The sequence below is a fragment of the Netta rufina genome, assembly GCF_964035555.1.
Source record: "Netta rufina genome assembly, chromosome: 3".
In the NCBI taxonomy this organism is placed as follows: Eukaryota; Metazoa; Chordata; class Aves; order Anseriformes; family Anatidae; genus Netta; species Netta rufina.
In genome coordinates this window covers 8,819,894-8,839,416 of record NC_140125.1, presented here as the reverse complement: position 1 = coordinate 8,839,416, position 19,523 = coordinate 8,819,894, and the positions used below count along the sequence as shown (strand labels likewise).

Here is a 19,523-nt window from a genome sequence, read left to right as displayed (position 1 = left end):
TCACTTTAAGTAACTGCTAGTAACATCCTGTCACTAACATTGTGACTGGTTGTTAATGGCAAGTACTTAAAGTAATAGCTGTCATCGCCTGGAAGGTGTGGGGGGACCCAAGAAATCTCATCCTGACTGGTCTTCTTTCATGCTTGCTTTCATGCTGCGCTAAACCCATCTGAAATTAAAATACCAATTTTATGTTTGGATTAGAGAATTCCGTGATGACAAACCACACATCGATTTGTATGTAGGCTAAATGGGGTGTGGGATCATGGTGTCATTTTCCATACTCATAAATAGGGGAAACAATAATTATTTTATATATATATATAGAGAGAGAGAGAGTGCTACTAAAAACTTTCGTTGTACCAGTGTCTTAAAAAGAGGAGGAGGGGGGAAAAAAGCTGTAAGCTTTTCTTTCCATTGGAAAAAGAACTGATGTTCCACTAACTATTTCTGTGGTTTACTAAATTCAGTCCCCTAGTTTACTATTCCTGTCAATGTTTTCCTGGTGACCTACAGTTCACTTTGTGGAATACAAACAAATGCGTCGGAAGGGTGAAGTAAATAGCGTGGCCATAGAATGATTGCATTACCCTCAAGCTGTAAAATGCCTGAACTCCTTGAATTTGATGCTGCAGAGTAGATTTTGCTGATGCAGAGTTGAGGCCTGTAACACATAATCACTGCTGCAGAATTTAATCTAGCAGGTGACGGAGTCCTTTCCTCCTTAGGCAGAAATCAGGCCTATAATGTTCAGGACTGAAAGTCTCAATTTAGTCTTCAGTTGTTGTGTTGGGAAAAAAAAGTAATTAAAGCGTTTTCTGGGGGGGAGGTGGGGGGGGGGGAACCTGGATCAGATGTCGGTGGAATTATCTGTGTCTCTGTTTTGAAGAGGAATCACACAGCTAGGCTCCAGACACTGAATTCCTATAAAGTTGCAGAGTGGCCAGAGTCTAATGCAGCACACCTGTGAGTCATTTCCATTTAAGTAAATGGGATTTGCACACATTTGTCTGAGAATAGGACTTAGTTTCTGTTGTTCTAATTATTAGCTGTTGGTTTTGTCTAATTGAATGTAATGTTAACGTGCAGCTTTGACAATTATGAAAACTGTGAATACGTGACATGAACCAGGACCGCATGTCCGCATGTCTGAATGATTTTATTTAGATAGGTAGGGGTTTGGCTTCACTTCTAAGGAAGTGCTTTTTTTTTTTTTTGGTAAGGTTTCTGGGTACCTAATGCATGTAAGCGGTCTCAGATAAAACACGCGAAAGCCAAACTCTGTCTGAGGTCAGCTTTGGTGAATTTTCCTCGTGGTGCTTTGTGTTCAGAGTGTTTTAACCTTTAAGTAGTTAACATGCTTTATGTACCCAAAGCTTTTTTTGCTTTTTTTTTTTTTTAAATCAAGAAAAAAGAAAATAAGTAGCTTTTAGCAATAAAAGCTAGTCCAAACACACTTATATTTTCCCCTTGGTGCCATGACTAGATATAAAATATTTAGCAAATATACACTGAGACAAAGAAAGCACCAGATATTTTTTTTCCTCTACGTATCTGTCAGTGCCCTTTTAGACAGACAATGTGAGCACAGCTTGCTGTTTTAGCAGCCTCCCGCCACCCTGAGACATGTGCCCTCGTGGCAGCTTGTAAAAACTATTCCACCAGGTTCAGTAATATTTCTGCAGTAATATTTTATACGGCACGCCAAGCTGGTTCATTGGCTGGAGGTAATGGAGCAATATCTTTTCAGTGCGTGCAAAAGTCTCCACAGAAGATCGCGGAAAGTAGGCTCCTTCATTACTACCCTCTCCGCAATCAAGGAAAGTCGAATAAGTGGCTGTATGTAAGGAGCTTGTTTTGCAGTAAGCTAAAATAAACACTTGACATGCTAATGAAAGCAATTTTATACTGAACCTCTAAAGTATTAATGGTGTCTGTTATTATGCTATTAGATATATTGTTCTCTGCATTCAGACCGTTGATAGCAAAAAGCAAATATGAACTGCATAGCAGATTCTCCTGTCAGTTGTTGTATTTGGAGAAGTGGATAGGCTGGATACACAGAGAAACTGTCTTTACTGCCAGGTTCCCTGCAGTATTCCAGGTTTTACATGTGCAAACATGCAGTGTAATTTATTTATTTATTTATTTATTTTCCCTGAGTCCTGCAGGATGGGTAAAATCAGCCAGTGATGATTTTGCCTTTCCCTTGGTTAGGTGCATTCATTGACCAAGCAATTCCAAGCAAGTCTGAGGTTAGAAAAATAGATTATTTTTTGCAGTAAGCCGGGCTTGGTGTGTCTTCAATAGCTTCATAATGCAAGGATGAAGTAATTACATAAACAAAGCAGTGCTCATTGCAGCACAGCAGCCGTGAGCTAGCACGAATACCAAAGGTCACATGTTCTCATCCTACTTATCCCTACCAAGCAAAATCAAACTCTTTTTAAAGCAATCTAATGAATTTTAAAATGTTCCTTATTTCTCTTCATCTCCCCAAATGGCCTCGTATGTGTGCTGAACAGTGAGGGGTATGCAGTAGTTTTTCTTGATGCTGGGAGAAGCATAGCTGTTTGCCATTTCCTTCCTTCTGGATTTCTCAGTGAGATATAAAATGGAGCCTGCCCAAGAGCTGCTTCATCTATTCCCCTGTGGCCTGCAGGTGATCAATATCGTATCAAAGATGACTAATACAGCCAATAACAGCAGCATAAATGCCTGATCTTTCTCCTCCTCCAGGAGAAAGCCAATCAATCCATGTGGCAAAAGCCATTTCTGTGCCTTTCCAAGGTCAGGATCCTACTTGTTCTCCATCGAGGGATGTGAAGACAGAAGTGGAGTTCTGCAAAGTGTCTTGAGCTTTTCTCCTCAGCTCCTCCCAGGACGAAGTACTGGATTTTTCTGACAGATTGATAGCCTGTTGGTCTCGCATGATCACCTCAACTGAGGCCCAGAGTATGTGTGAGGAGCTGGTCTGTTGGAGTTGCTCATCTAGGATGAACTTAGCCTGCTTTCTCATCTCCTGCTGGAAAGGAGGACAGTTTGATGGATAATCCAAGCCAGGAGGATCAAAATGAACACAAATCACCTTTAGGATAGTTGGTAGAGATGATTCTGTTGCCTGATGGGGGTCATTGCACTACCAACCTCAGAGCTTTCAAGGGCAGCATCAAACACCTGAAATGTTTGGCAGCGTCAGCAGTCAGGGCTCACTAGCAAGCTCCTGCCTCACTCCAAACAGTCATGCTGCGTCTACAGATGTCAGTCTTCTGATTTGAGTATACGCTACAAATGAGGCTAAATGGAGTTGCATCTTATCTCAACAACTCCTAGCTTCAGCAGGTCATGGCGATTAGGTAGGATTCTCACCAAGAGAGAGGAGACATTCTCACATCTCATCCCTTCACCAAGAAAGCTTGCTAGCTTTCTTGTGTGTCTTTCTTGCTAGCTTTCTTGGTGAAAAAAAAAAAAAAACAAAAACAAACAAACAAACAAACAAAAAAACACCTTATTTTACAGCTTAATCCCATACTTGTGACATTAGTGTAAGGCTTCCCCTTCTTGCATCTCCTTTCTATACCATGATTTTTGCAGCTTTGCTGCTCACTGCCTTGCTTCATGGAGTGGGGGATATATCGTACACACTGACAAAAGCCAGCAGTGCTGGGGCTTGTGCTCCTTCCCTGATGCTGGGGAGGCATGTACAACAGCTGTGGTGTCTTAGGCCTGCACAACAATGTTCAAAGCATCTTTCCTGTGGTCTTTCTAATACTACTCAGACCTGATTGTCTGTCTCTTTAAGGTATGGATTAATATTAACAGGAGTCGACTTCTGATTAAGTTTGAAAATGTTACTTGATTTATAGCAAGCAATTCTTTTATCATTTGAGAAATTGTAGCTACATTTTTTCCTTGCATCCTACAGGGCAGTAATATTCTTCAATAAATTTCTGCTCCACTCATAATATACCAGAAATTAACATCTAGACACATAATTATGCTTCAAAACCACATGCTCTTGTTCAGCCTTAAAAGTGCTACTTCTTATTAAAGTAGCTTAGAAGTTACTGCGTTCTTTTTTACCACCAAACTAAATCCTTAAATAAAAATTTAAATTAAGATAAAGTACTACAGATGAAATTCCCTGGGAAGCATGTGTATCAAACATGTCTGTAAAATGTTTCACCTTAATGTAGATTGGTTATATTTAAAGTGATGCTATTAACCCCTATCCACTTTGGTTGATAGCTTCTTTTTTCACTCTTGTTTTGAAGTCTACCATCTGTCTTGGCTGATTACAGCTCTCGGAGTATCAGGTGATCACTTTCCACTTAACCTGGGAAAAAACAGGACATTATCTGTATTTTTATTCGTATTTGCTCTCCGAGCAATCCCCTCTTAGAAGATTCTTTTCATTGCTGAAGTGGCTACTACTCTTTCATTAAATTGCTGTGCAGTGGTCACATAAGGTAGCTTGGAAAACACAGCTCATTTTGGCCTCCGTCGGTGACACGCGGTCTTGTTGCCTCAACCATTTACATGCTCGGGTTTCTTTTAGCAGCCAGCTGAATGTGTATGCAAACTGTACCAGGCAAACAGTTGCAATTCCTGTTTTCACACTACATGCATCAGAGCAGATTTTCTTTCTCCTGAGATGAGCTAAGGTGCAAAATACTAGGTTAGTAAACTGACTAATGCGATGTTGTCAAAGAAGAATTATACGCAGTGACAAACCGACATACCTGCAGGGGACTCATCTGTCACCGAACTCCTTTCTCATTTCTAACCGTTAAGTGAATAACAGTAAAGCATTGTGATCGTTCAGGTCCAGCACAGAAGACAGAGTTAGTCCCTTAATTCTGAAAGGTTAAGGCAAAATGGTAATGCGCTTGTTCTGGTTGGTGTTTTATGATGTTTTAGCAAGCTTGATCTCCTGTATGTTTTCCCTGACAATTTCTTCACTTCGTTACATTGCTGCACTGCATGATATCAGGAACTGTATGCAAAAAAAAAAAAAAAAAAAGAGAGAGAGAGATAGCTTTTATGTTTCACTTTACCTGTGGTGCTTGGTTACCTAGTCTCTTAGGCACACCAAGAAAGTATGAACAGGTAGTAAATCGACATAGTAATGAAAAATTTATGATCATATCATGCACCTTCGCATATGGGGTCCCTTTCTTTTTCTTTCTGGTAAATAGAACTGCCCGTAGGAGTGGGAGTCAGGACTCCTCCCTTCTGTTCCTAGCTCTGCCTCTGCTTGCTGCTCTTCAGCACGCTTCAAATCACATGAGCAGTTTCTGTCCAATTTTCTCCCCTATAACAATATATGAATAGGAACACTTGCACAGCACTCTGTGTGTTTTTTGCATCAAAGTGCAAATTGTATCTTTGTCCTCTGTATGGACTGTTTATGATGTCTAGGGCATGACGTCCATATTCTGGTTGTTTTGGAGAGCTCAGGCTTCCAGGAGATGTCTGCTTTCATCTGTTTTGAACAGACACAGTTGCGGGTTGTCAGAAATAGCGATGATCAGCATCTCTGGCAGTGAAATTTTAGATGTCTCTTGCCAGGCACCTGCATTGCAAAATTGGAATCACGGTATGTGTCACGCAGAAGAATTACATCCATTGAGAAACCAGCCTAGCACAACATTCCCAGCAACGTTACAGATGAAGAGGGTTGGGACACATCTGAGTGCTGTTGTCTTCTAAGCACCTCACTTGGTGCTGTCGCTGTTGGCCCACACGTTGTCCCCTGGTTCTTCCCTAGCTAGTAAAGACAGAGTGATGCTGAGTTGCTTGCCTTGTGATCCACAGAGGAGAGAGGGAAGGGGAACACGCCTAGCGACTTTGGTGGGCTTTAGATTAGGCTCCTATATTTCTCAGGATGTTAAACAGTGAAATATAATGGTGTTATTTTTAACCTCTGAGATAATCCTCATGAGCTGCAGTTTTCTCATTCTTTTCCCACACTCCCCAACAATTCTTGACAAAATGCCGCATGAAAATGAAAACCTGTTATTTATTAGGCTGACAGCTTCGCAAGGCTCAGTGCATTGATAGCAGAGCATTCAGGTCCATGTCTGCAGTGAGGAACATTGTTGAAACGGCAAGGGGGGAATAAGTCTCATAACTCCATTAAACAATTACTGCAGATAATTCTTTACTACCCCTCCTAAAATTTACCCTACAGGGGTTATGTGCAAGTAGTGATTAAAAATGACCTAAATCATAATTTAATTAAAATAAATTAAAATGCAAACTGAAAATGTTCAGTAACCTCAGGCCACCACCCTAATGATTCATTTTAATGCATGTGTGGTTCTACAATAATGGCCTTTGTGTGTATCTGCTTTTTGTTTTATGTCTGATATCATTTTGCCATTGGAACAGCCTTAAAATGGTTGCAGGCGGTATGATCTTGAGTGTACATACAGATCTGTGTGTGCTTTCTTTTCGTATATTAGGAGTTTCACTGAAGTCAGCAGATCTGCTCATGTGCCTAGAACGTAACAGCTGTAAGATTGGGGTCTGTATTTTTAATTTTCTCATTAATTAGTTTCCCTGTTATCCTAGAAGAACCTTCACATCATTAGTATGATTGTTGTGGCAATATTTTTGTGCTGTGAAAAGGACAAATCAAAACTGTGGCATCTCTTATCTGCCAGATCCCAGTTTGCATTTGTCACAGAAGCGTGGCCTCACTTTGGGAGAGATTTGCCAGCCTGACCGTGGGAGATTTGCATGGTTGGTTGCCCCCAGGGGAACCGGGGATGCTCCTGGGATAGCAGGAGCCATGCAAGGATGTCACAGGGTCAAAGCCGGTGCTCAGGGTTACGATGCAGACATCTGGGAAGGACAAGCAAGATACGACCCTCAGGCGTTGGCCCTCTGTATCATTTATTCCTTCTCTAAGAAGGAGGAGGTAGTCTGAAAGAGCCTTACTCTGACTGTAGATGCTCTGTGACTGATAGTGTACTATTTTCTGCGTAGTGAAAATAAGTTTATTATTAATAACTTCTGTGTTGGAAGGGTGGAAGTAGACTGGTTAGGCAGAAATTCTTCCTTTGACTAAAAGCATGTTATCTGCAATTCTGTTTTCTTCTGGAGAACGTCTTTTTGCACCAGTTCTTGAGACATTGACTGTAGCCTTAGCTCTAAAAACGTCTCTGACTAGTTATGAAGAAAGGGACTGCTGAAGAGTAGGTGTATGAGAATCTGGCACTCATTCAGCTCTGAAATGGGAAGAGCCAAGAGGCCAGCAGACTATTAATATTTTTGACTTGCCATGTTTGTCGCAAGAGCAGTGAAAGATGTAAAAAGCCATGCGCCTCCGGGCTCTGGCAGAGCAAATGGGAAGAATACTAAAACCTGCTCTGGTGCTGCTGCTGAGAGCTTGTCCCCTGGACATTCACAGGGTTCTTGTCTCAGCCCTCTCCCATCTGACTGCCGGCTTATTATTTGTCATATCATCTGCTTCGTTTTGGGGCTGCTCCTGCAGCTGGCATATCACTGTGCATGCTAAATACCTCTCCTTAACATAAAGTGGGCAGACGCTCGCAGAGTATCCGGTTTTGTAGCTTAGTTAGAAGTGCTGCCTGCTTTGCCAGCTTGCTGAGTGTGCTGATTGATTGCTGCTTAGCCTGTTTGCTACCAAATATAAATGAGGGTATATATCATTTGGGGAGAATTTCCTTGCTGATCCCAAAGAAAAAGGCCAAGAGGGGAGAGCAAGCTCCTACTGTGCAGTAGTGTGCTTGGCACAGGAAAGGAATATACATGGCCAGGAGTAGATATTTTAGTGTCTGATGTGCTTATTTTGTTTGTATCAAGCTACTGTAATTCTCAAAGTCCTGTTTTTTCATCTGACTGCCATGCTGGGGAACAGAAACAGATGTTCCCATTTGTCTTTTGATGTGGCTCAAAATCATTTACATTTGCTGGCCTAAAATGACACGACATGTCATTCACCACTTTTTCCATCTCCTTTGGAGTGAGTGACAGATTGCTGTTCAATTACCAGTATAATGAAAAAGCAGATATTGCGAGGACAGTTTTCACCTAAAGGAAATGCAATCACCAGTTGCTGCAGTAGTGGAAAAAGAAGGATGGCAGACACTATAGAAGCCATCCAGTAAGAAAAGACATCTTTAGTATTAATAATGTCAGGGGGAAGACTCAAGGGAAATGCACAGGGCCTGGCTTTCCTGCCTGGAGAAAAGGAGAGCAGGGGTGAATAAAAATATGGTGAAAAACGGGCTTGCTTCTCTTCTAAAATATGTTTTCAGTTCTTTGCCTTGAGCTTGTGCTACTTAAAGCCTTCCCATTTTCTCGGCACCCAGCTCCAATGGAGAGCAATAATTACAGAAAGCCTCTACAGTAGAAGACACTCAGCGAGAGGTTCATTAGAAGAGAATTAAAAAAAAAATGGGAAAAACTGTTTGTCAAATGCTTTGGGATTAGCCACTTTTCCAGCCAACAGTTGGCTTTCTTACCAGTCTGTTCTTACTCTGCTTCCTCCCTTTCTCCTGAGATGAAGAGGTTCTCCAGGCCAAGCAGAGCTTAACCCTTTGCTCTGCGAGTCACTGCCTTCAGGATCACTTGCCCGCTCTTAATTTTTTAGTGTTTCCCTTTCTCTAATTCTAGCAAAGTCACTTTGCAGGCACAACATGTACTTTCCGTATGCTGATCAAGATTAATTCTCATGTCCTAGTCCAGTCAGTCTGTTAGACTGGGTCAGAGTACAAGAGGTGAAACTTCTGCTTAAAGTCTTCTACATTTTTATTTCGAGAGGAACAAAATGAAGTGTTACATGGAAAACGTGTTAAGAATCCAATATACAGTGCTGTAATTACCATTCCATTATTCCAGTTTTAAACAGTGAACCCCTAGTGAAATAATAGCCTTAGGATGGACAAAATGTACTGATGAATATGTGCACTGTCCGATAATCTGGTGAAGGAGGTGATCTGTTAAGCTTTCTTTTGAGGTGTAAGCTGGGTATGGGAAAGTGACTTTAAAAACAGGTGTAGTCCCTCGAAATAAATATGAATGAATCCCTTAAATAATGTATTTTAGCCAAATAACTCATGGTTATAGTCATGCTTATTATAATGGATGTAGCAACAAGTATCATCTAGAGTTGTGGCTTTGCATTGTGAATGCAGTAAGGTAATTGCTGAGATGATTTTCAGTGATGTATTGGTAGCTACTGTTTTTGCCTGACCTGCTTTTTCTGAATATGAAGTTCTTCTGTGCGAAGCGAAACATGTTGCACTTGGCCATAATGAAATCCTTTCTGTTTTGGCACTGCTTGTTTAACGGTGATGCAATATTCTCTTTTGATCTGACTTAATGGTAAAGATTTTTCAAGTGTCACTGTGCTATTGCGTTACAGTATTGTCTCGAACGTACTGTTCCTTTCCACAGCTCTCCAGCTAGACGACTTTATCCCTCTGAAACACAGCCTGGTGACATAGAGGATTTTTTTCCTTTTTTATTAATTGTCTGCTGCAAAGCTTGCAAAGTCCCAGAGCTGTGTTTTAAAAGAGAAGGGGCAGGGGGAGAGAAGAGTTTGCCTTCTAGCAGGACTAACTTTCTAATTTGCGTGCAGTATTGTGCGTGGACAGGCAGAATGATTTAAAGGGAGTGGGGGGTGAAAAGCCCAGCTGGTTTTATCAAGCCCTTTTGGTCATCCATGTAATGCAATTTTTTACAGGTTAGAGCCCACTAGTGTCGTAAGAAACGACAATCTCTAGTCATCCGTTAAGGCTGGTTAAAACCAGGGCAGAGAGCTACCAGGCGGGCAGGAGGCCCGAGCCATGGCCATCAGCTGCTCCCTGCCTGCCTCGCTGGTCGCAGGCGGGGTGTGAAACTCTCGCTCCATCTCTTCTGAGAGCAGCTCTGTGCAGGGCCGGCCAGGAAATGCTTCTCCACGAGTCCCATCTGCTGGATGCCGAGATGTATTGCCTGCTGGAGAGAGGGCGAGCATCATACCTCAGCCTCTAAATCTTAGCCGAGTGCAGTGTGCAACCAGGAGATGCACGCTTGCTTCTGAAAAACACTTTCTCTGTTTTACTTCCATCCACCTAATTGCATTTGGGCTGCTGCTGTTCTCTTCAACAGACACCATGTGTTAAGTAAAAGCAAGGTGGCAGCGCGAAGAACTTCAACCGTGTTGCTTTAGAGAAGCTGTAATCAGAAAAACCCAGGAGCCAGAAAAGATCACAGCAAAAAATATGCGTATCATTATCAAGCCATTTACAGGCCCGGGAATGAATTTCCTTTCTCCCAGCGTATATGCTCAGCAGTCACTTTTTCAAATGCCTCATTAGGGCTGGTAGTCAGCTGCTCCTCGCCGTCTTTCTCGCCATGCTGGAAGAGAGGGAGCACAGCCATCGCATCTGATCCAGACTGCTGCACGGCAGCCTCTAATGTTGTTATGAAGCTAAAAGAGTGTTCTCCATCACTGAAAGTACACATTTCCCAATACGTTTCTGAGCGGGCCAAGCAAAGGTTAAGAGAGCTTGGTCTGGTGTCCATAGTCTGGCTTCCCCCAGGGTATTACTTTTCTCTGTGGTAATTCACTGTTTGGTACCTGCCTTCAGAAAAGGTGCTGGAGGGAGGAAAATGGATAATGAATGCGAAAGCAAAGTAGCGGAGAAAATTGGGAATGAATGTGAATGTAAAAAGGGGGAAAATGCATTAAATCCTAGCAATCTCACTGTGGTTTATTTTGCCCTCTCCTTTACAGTCATTTGTGATGCATTTTGATACTTTATGTTAAGTGGCATTGAGCCTTTTGCTTTAAAATAAAATTCAGGCAATTCTCCCTCTCCTCCTCTTACCTTCCATAGCTATTAAAGTAGGTTCTGCAATCTGAAGCACAGCCACTTCAAGGCTCTTGTGGAAATGTTACTGGAGGAAAATAATCCTAGAAAAAAAAATCTTTAGTAAATAAATAGAATAAGATCAAGCAACAATTTTATCCATTGCAGACAGTGTTTAGGGAAAGATACGTTTATTTTGTGTACAGATATTTCTCATGTGCCTACTAAGGTAAAAATCTTTAATCTAACCTCTCTTCCCCAGCTGGAAATGTGACGCTTTTAAATGTAGCTGGTTATGCTTGCCATTTGTTCAGTTTACCTTTTCCTCTCTTCCCTTTTATCACAGGGCCTTGCTGTAAATGAGCAGTTTGAGCTGCATTGGTGACAATTAATATTGCTGCTACTGTTATCAATAAACAGATGCATCATAACTAATTGTTGTGTGATTTTCTCGATAGGTGGTAACAGCACAGAGGAGAAGCAAAACATGGAAGATACTGAGGGCCCGAGCCGAGAAGCAGGTTAGTGCACAGTTTCTTAGAGGACTTTGAGGTTTTATCCACCCTGGAACAATAATCCTCGTCAAATGCTACTGAGGGAACACACTTGTAGATTTTCACTAGATTAGCTCTGAGCTCATGCAATTATGGACCACAACTCCATTCATTATGAACAAATGAATTGCAGTGCAGGAATGCAGACTTCCCTCCTTAACCTACCAGCCCCACATTCCCTCTTTAAAGCGGACTACCTCTACCTGATCCTCTAACTAGAGAGAAATATTTCTACTACTCTGTCTACACCAGAGTAGCACTCTGCATACAATACAAAAAGGGGGGGACAGGGGAGAAGGAGGGGAAGGAGGATGGGGCAGGGAAGAAATTTGGGAAAGGTGGAAGCAGTCTTTCTGTACGGAGAACCATAATTCTGAAGTTTTCAGGTTTCAATAAATAGTCTACACAAGTCTCTGGGGTTATGAAGATTTAAATCCATACAGAAAGACATTACATATACTGTGAACAAATGCCAGAGTTCACGAGCAGTGGATTTTGCAGATGGCATGATTATAAATTACATATTACAACGTAGCAAGTTCAGTATTTTAAAATGCAATGTCACTCCATGTTTGCAATAGATGTTTTTCTATATTTTTTTCCATTTCTAGTTATATTTTCCATCATGCCCAACTCTGTTCAATGCAAAAGACTTAAGAATTAAGCAGTTATCAACAGAGCTGATGTAGCAATCAAAATGCCTGTAAATACCCTTCTTTCCTAGGATTTCTTTTCATAGCATTACCTGCAATATGTTTCCTGGTTATTTTTTTCTCATAGTAGTGCAGGATGCTACCTTAATTCACAGAGCATGGAAGATTTTTATAGAGAGAGATCTTTTTAATCAGACTTAAAGATTGTTATAAATAAGTGGAAAACTGAGCTGAAGAAGGCCAGCCAGTAAATGCAGAAGAAAAAAATAGGAAGCCTGGAGCCTTGTCTGATCTGTTTTGCATACTATATCTTGGCTCTTTCCAGAAGAGGAGCTCATTTGATGGGGCCCCTTGTTTGTCCCACATGGTGAGCACCATGCATGTGGTAGCACAGCATTTCTCCCTGCGCTCCCCTGGGCAGTCTTCTGCAACCGTGTGTTAGCAGCTGATGCTGGTGGCCTCAAGTACTTGAAGTCCCTCTGTATTTTGTGTTGCCTTCATCTCTGCTTCTTTACATCCCCACGCGTGGCACGCAGTGCGAGGTGAGGACACAGTCACACAGCACTCTAGCTTTGGACTGGGGCCCTTTATCCTCCCCAGGATAAACATACTGGGGTATTTTGTACACGCTGAAGGATGTTTCCTTTCCTGGATTTTTACCGTTATGCTGGTTGGGCAGAAGTGTGGAAGGAGTTGACCTGTCTGAATCCAGGGTCTGTTTTAATCTCTTGCTAGGCAGGGTGATCTCTTTGCTCAAGCAATGCAGAGCTTTTAACTGTACCACATAATGCTTGGCTCCTAGCTCAGGATTACTCCAGCTGCAGAGATTCCTGTTAAACTCAGTTATGTTACTGTCTATAGATGCCAAATATAGCCCATTGTACTTGTCAACTATATTGACTCTGATGGTATGTATATTTCCTTGGTGTTTTGATTTGCAAAACAGCTGGAGTGATTGTGATACGTTTCATTTTTCCCCAGAGAAGTGAGGGGAATGCACGTCTCTTAATTATTACTTTGCTGCTGGAGGTGTGTTAAATGCATTGTGTTTTTTTTTTCTTTTTTTTTTCTTTCTTTTCCAAAACTGTCATTATGACTTGTTATGTTAGTAGCTGTCAGACCTGGTTTATCAGAGATATCGTGTATGCTCTTGTGCTATCTCATATTGGTAGTCATGTTTTGTTACTCTCATGAAGAGTGTCAAAGAAAGGATCGAGACTTTTTAAGTCCCAGATCCAGAAAATGTCATATTGTAGGAACTCGCCTAAAGACAGCATTGTTCCTACACATGAATCACCTCCTCAGACACAAGCACACAGCGTTACAGAAAAAAATTATTTGACTTAACATTTATCGCTACTGGTTCACCTACTGATAAGAACAGAGAGGTGAACAATTACCTCAAGTGAGTAATGTTCAGCTGATGAATTGCTGCCACTTTCCACATTCCTCAACTGGGGAGACAAAACATCATCAGGAATTTCTAGGGTTGCTGCTTGTGTTCCCTTCATTGGCAGTAGGAAATGACCCGATATTCTAAGATACATGGTTGTATGGCTAAAACAGTTCTAAACACCATGAAAGATAATTGTAAGGAGCAATCTCTTCAAATGTTCAAGTTCTTATTTGTGTTTTCTGAACTAAAAGGCATAACCTTCATCTGAGTGTGACAAATCACAAATCATTACTTTAATATCGTAAAAGAAAATGTTGGAGAAAAAAAATAGAAACTGTAGTCTTAGCCAGTCCATTACATAAAGATTTATATGTTCTTATTACATAGTACATGAAAAAGCCAGTTATAGCATACAAAGTCTGGCCTAAAATATTTCAGATATTACATTGCTGTTTTTTTTAATAATCTGCCCTCTATCCTATCATCAGTGAACTTCACAGTTAAGATGTGGAAAACAAAATGGCAGGTGGTTCAGAGCTCTTGTTTCAAGCTTGTTAAAAATACTCAATGACTATATTGTGGGGTGTAGGAGAGGGTCAGAATCACCAGAGGCAAGTCTAGTGAAAGAAAAGAAGGAAGAAAAATGAAAGCAGGTTTCCAAAGGTTTTAGATTACAAAAAAAATGCCCAGAAAAAGCAACAGTGAAGGAGAAAAAAGTCTGTTAAATTCAGGTACTAATTACTAATTTAATCTATTAAAGATCATGGTTTTAGCAGTGTGCTTTGACATTCAACATCTATGCACCACAGATTTTCAGGGACTTGGTAAATTTCGGGCCTGATTCAGGAAAGCTTCTGTTTTCAGGAAAGCGTTTGCATTTAATCATTTTGATTCCAATGGGATTCAAGGACATGATTAAAGTTAAAGAATGGCTTAATTGTTTTTTTCTCAAAATAGATGGATTAAATGAAAAAAGGAGTCTCAAAGCAAAAAGCAACAGCAGCCTATTCATGAAATTGATAGCTGTTCCTCTCTCTCTATTATGGGAAATTGAAATATGGACTTGAACTGGCAGTACTGTAATGTAAGTTTACCCCTGGCTTAGGGAAGACAATCAGACCAGTAATGGCCAGTGAATACAATGTGAATGGATGGAAGCCCAGAAAATCAAATTCAAGTATAGTATCGTGCCTCAGATAAGGTGTAATGCCTTTTTTTTTTTTTTTCCAGTAAACCAGTTCATCATTTTGCCTTCTAATGAATAACGTCTCTTTCATTTCCTTGGTTCTTATAGATGAGACGAAACCTTCAGCTGTAGCCAGCCTATCATCATCAGAAGCCACAGAGCCGTGTGAGGATAAAGGTACAGATTGTAAATTACATTGCAAAATATCCAATCCCAAGAGGACATTTCATAAAGCTGTATTTTTCTTTGTCTGGAAATTGCTTAAAATCACAGTTAAACCATACAGAAATAGGTAAATGCTTGGATTTTGATTTACAAAAGTCTTTGTAATAAAACTACTTGGCACCAGCTGTTGTGCTGGTAGGAGAGATGCCATGAATTCCTAAGTCCCCTTGTTACGGAGGTAATGCTGCAATATCATACATGACATGTCAGAAATTAGCCTGAAGCTTGGGCTCGCCATGATGACTCACACGCGTAAAGTTAAGCGTGCACATCTATCTCAGCTGTGTTAGCTCCCTATTCAGTGCTCTCCTGATGGGGAGAAAGAAAAACACAATAGCTATAAACACATCAAGAGGAGACAGAAGGAGTTGAAGTCATAATTGAGAGGGAGAAGGTAATGTTTATCTTGTGCAGACTGTGCTGGGCACTCAGATCATTTAGTTTGTGATAAATATTTGAAAGTGTCACAGGGCCAAATGACAGGGAGTTTAGGAAACAAGAAAGAGAGATGATCTAATTTAAATGTTTCAAGCTGAGATTTTTCCTGTGGAGTTGTTGGTTTACAGATAGGAACCAGTGCACAGACCTACCGTTTTTGATACTATTATGATATCATGCTATTAATTGCTTGTGCCGCTCTATGGTTTCTGGCATTTGGGGGGGGGTGAAAGGGGGGTGTCAGGAAAAAGCCTGGGTGATTTATAAAATGTTCGCTACTGGTAATTCAAAACAGGAGTTGTGCTATCTATAATAAATGCAGTCCATCAGTACAGCCTTCAAGAAAGCCTAATAGAAAATTTTAATGCATTTTACTGAGATAACATAATTATTAACATCCATTAACTTATTTATTTTAAAAGATTGAATGTTTAATTCAGTGTCACTGCTTAACTCTCTTCTCATTTTTCTAGATAAGTGTGATGGGGTGTGAGATCTTGCCCTTTTGTTCCAAAAGAACATGCTAGAGAGCCCACATACTTACCTGATTATGAGTTCAAAGCCTTGCACAGGTTGATTTAAGTGCTCTCTCAACTGATTGATTGGTACTGTGTGCAAAAAAAGCCCTCAAACCCTTGCCAGAGTACTGGCTTTTGCTATTGATATCTTCACAGATTAAGGTCATGGCAAGGCTAGTTTAAGGCAGGAATACTGATAGATTCAGCCCCAGCCATAGCTGGCAATTACCTGTCACTCATCACTCTTTTCTCACTGACACTTGGCCTTTTTATGTATACTGTATTTATGTGATCACCCATTGGATGTGCTTTTTGATGCTGTGTAATGTGGGGCCCACAGTGGGTTTTTGGATTAGGATTTCTTGTTGTCTGCAGTCTTTACCAAAGATACAAATGTTTTGCTAGTGCTTTGAGTGCTTGCTCATGACTCTGACACCCGTTCCTTCTGATATGCTGTTCAGTGACCATCTCTGTGTGTGTTTTTGATGCTCCAGTTTTTTGACCTTTTGTATTAGTTGCCTCTTCTCGGGAAAGTAGCTGTTTTTGTGTTATGCCTCTCGCTTTTCCTATAGTATTCTAAGAGAATAATGTTTTCTCCTCTTCTCTCAAGAGGCTGGCAGAAGAAGAGATGGTGACCTGAGTAGCCCAAAAGGTCATCTTACTTGGATGTCCTACTTCTCCTCAAAAATAAAACAGAAAGCATCCAGTAGGGGAAAAGGAATGAGACAGACTCTCCTCCATATATTTTGTGTGTAAAGTCATGCTAGTACAAAGGAAGGAATGTAGGGGAGGAAGGCCTGTTTCAGAATTAGATTGCTAGTTGTTTAAGGGAAAACCAAGAGTTTTGAACAACGAGACTGCCTCATCCATCAAACCATTGTTTCAATCCTTATTTGCATTAGCATATTCTCAATTTTTCAGATTTCAGATGTTGAGTTGGTTTAACATTGAACACCGGTGTTACAAAACACTTGCTACTGCTTGGGAAATGGCACTTTTACAAAATCCTGGCATTTCTGAAAACACCTGCTGCTCCCGAAATAAATTTCAGCCTTCAAATTGTTTGCCCACTGAGTTAACGCAGCTAAAACCTGCCAAGTTCTGGAACATACTAATTTCTGTAGTTTATCTTCAACTAAATGACCTGGATGTAAAGCATTCAAAGAAATTATGTTTTTCTATTCCTTTCATCTAATTACCATGGAAAAAGATTTGTGGTGAAGAAGTCTGGGCTACAAACTTCCAAAATGCATGGTTCAAACCACTCAGAATAGGAGGTTTCCAAGCCTGCTGTGGCAGTTCAGCAGTCTCTCTAATGCCAGTGCACAGAAATGAGTATTTTGACGTGGATTAGCATCAGCTAGTAAGTTTTCCACTCCCTTTTTTTCCCCCACATATTTCTGGAATCAGAAAATAGTGAGCGCACTGAAATAATTCTTTTCTGTTCTAAAACGTGGGGCTGCTCAAAATGGATCTCGCTGTCTCTCAGCCTGAACACTGTGGCTTGGCAGGCCAGATACAGTGATAAATTTTTTCTCTCCCTTGGTTAGAATGATTTCTGTGTTGACTTTTATCATAGCTCTCAATGAATATTGCCAATGGCAGACTGTCACAAAGAGGGTTCTACCAGTCCCACAGTAGCACGGCTCAACACTTTTTGGTAGGGTCCGTGGCAGAAAACTGTAGGTCTCACACCAATTCACGCTCTAGAGGAACTCACGCTCTTCAGGAACATGTTCCTAGTCAGGAGAGCACTTTAACTTGTTGGGAGTTTATTCAAGTGTTAATTTTCTTCTCTTCCAAGGGGCATTTGAAGCACATGCATCTCTGCTATCATGAAGTCCTAATATTTTTTCTTAACTGGAGCCTTCTTTATCCTTTTATTTATTTATTTAAACGCAAGGGGAAGGATGGGAAAAGGGAAGTACAGCTCATAATAGAATGTGCTGAACGGTGCACAGATCATGCTTTGAGGAGCTCTGGTGAAAAATGAAAATCTACTGTGGGATTACATGTCCCACATTGTTGTGTGCTCTTATCTTTCCTGTCATTCATAAGACATTCTGTCCAGAAAAAAAAGTTCACGTGGGCACAGTTCACATATGGCCTTTGAACAGACAGAACTTCCCGAGTGCCCCGTCCTCAGGAAACAAAGCAGAATAGTCATATTACAAGAATATCAAGATGTTTGATGTTATGCTGTGGAGGTGTCCTCTTACTACAGCCTGTGCCAAGCTTCTCTTTCTACTGTCTGGAAATAGAGCAAAGAAATGTTGCAATTTTACCCTTGAAAACTCGCATGCATATCTATTAGCTCTTGAGGAGAGAGCTGACACCTCTCGGCAGCACCTTCGTAGTGCTTCATTACTGTGCATATGGAAGTAGATCCTTTATACACAGCGTATTTCAACTTAGAGATGCTCCTCTTTATGGAGTGGAAGGACAGAAGAAAGTGATTAAGGCCATTAATGTTTATGCAGCAGATAAAACACGTATCAGACAGGCTGCGCTCAGTCTGGTATGCCTGTCCACACAAGATTGTGCTGGGACTACCAACTCGTTTTAAATGGACCGAGTGCGTGTGTGAGAGAGCGTGTGTTCTTCATTTTGCTTCTCATATACCTGTCCTACTGATTATTGTTTAACCTGACTTAACGATGGGGCTTTCTGGCAGAAAAGTTTTAAAAGGAAATGGATTTAGCACAGATAAAGAATGAACTCCCCATTATGTAATCACGGGAAAGTTTCTGTGCACAATACACTGATTTTAATTCATTAGCACCTCATAAGAACTGAATTTTCATTTGAAGGTCAACTAAATTAAATCATATGCTAATTAATTTTAAAAATAAAGCAGCGATTAATTATTTCCAGGTGTTCACCAAAGTCTGTGCTCCTGCGGGAGTGCCATTTAAAGCAAGTCACTATTTTTCTACATTCTCTGAAATGGAGTCAGGTTCAGTCAGCTGGAGAGTTTATGTTGTCAGAGACTGTATTAGGTATATGCCTTGGCTAGAGCCGAGCCCTAAAAACTCACTTTGTGCAACCCAGAAGCCTGCAAGTATCTTGTGTGTAAAACATACAGGATATATAATTCCTGTTTGGCCAGCTGTAGTTCTCACCATGGAAAAATCTCGGTGTCCTAAAGACATAAATGATTGAGAAGGGATAAATGGAAAGATACTGCATTTCAAATCCAGGGGAGCTGGGTAAATTGGCATAAATTAGACATTGATGAGTGGGTGAAGTAGACTGACTGGAAGGTCAGTGTGCTCAAAAAGAGGTGTTTAAAATCAGCTCTTAAGTATATATTAAGACATCTGAATGAATGACCCGATTTTCAGAAGTGCTGAGCGCTCAGCAGCCACCAATGAAATGTTTTTACTTTACCCTTGGGCTATGATTAGGCCTGGAAAATTTCAGCCTGAAAAATTTCAATTATAGGTAACTGAGAAAGAACCTTTTTAAATGGAAGAGTTTCAACACCCCCAACCGTAGCTGTGGCTCCGCGTGCCAGCTGCCAGGATAACATTTTTCTCTCCCTTGGTTAGAATGATTTCCATGAAAGCAAATTGGCTAACGCAAGCTAAATGGTGTAGTGGTGGGGGGTTATTCATTTGTTTTTATTTTCAACCAGCTATGTAACCATCAGCATCTCACCAAATGCCTGTTCTCTTAGCACCCTGATGATGGTCAGTGTGAGCTGTACGTGATGCAGGTTACT

The 19,523-nt window shown here is 40.9% G+C and overlaps 1 protein-coding gene across 1 annotated transcript in view; it reads left to right on the top strand.

The window, feature by feature from the left end:
- Nucleotides 1-19,523, top strand: part of MACROD2 (mono-ADP ribosylhydrolase 2) — an 856,291-nt gene that overhangs the window by 795,647 nt on the left and 41,121 nt on the right. The window contains exons 12-13 of the mRNA XM_084284713.1: nt 11,288-11,350; nt 14,727-14,795. Of these exons, the coding sequence (XP_084140839.1) occupies nt 11,288-11,350; nt 14,727-14,795 (132 nt within the window). The remainder of the gene's footprint in view (nt 1-11,287; nt 11,351-14,726; nt 14,796-19,523) is intronic.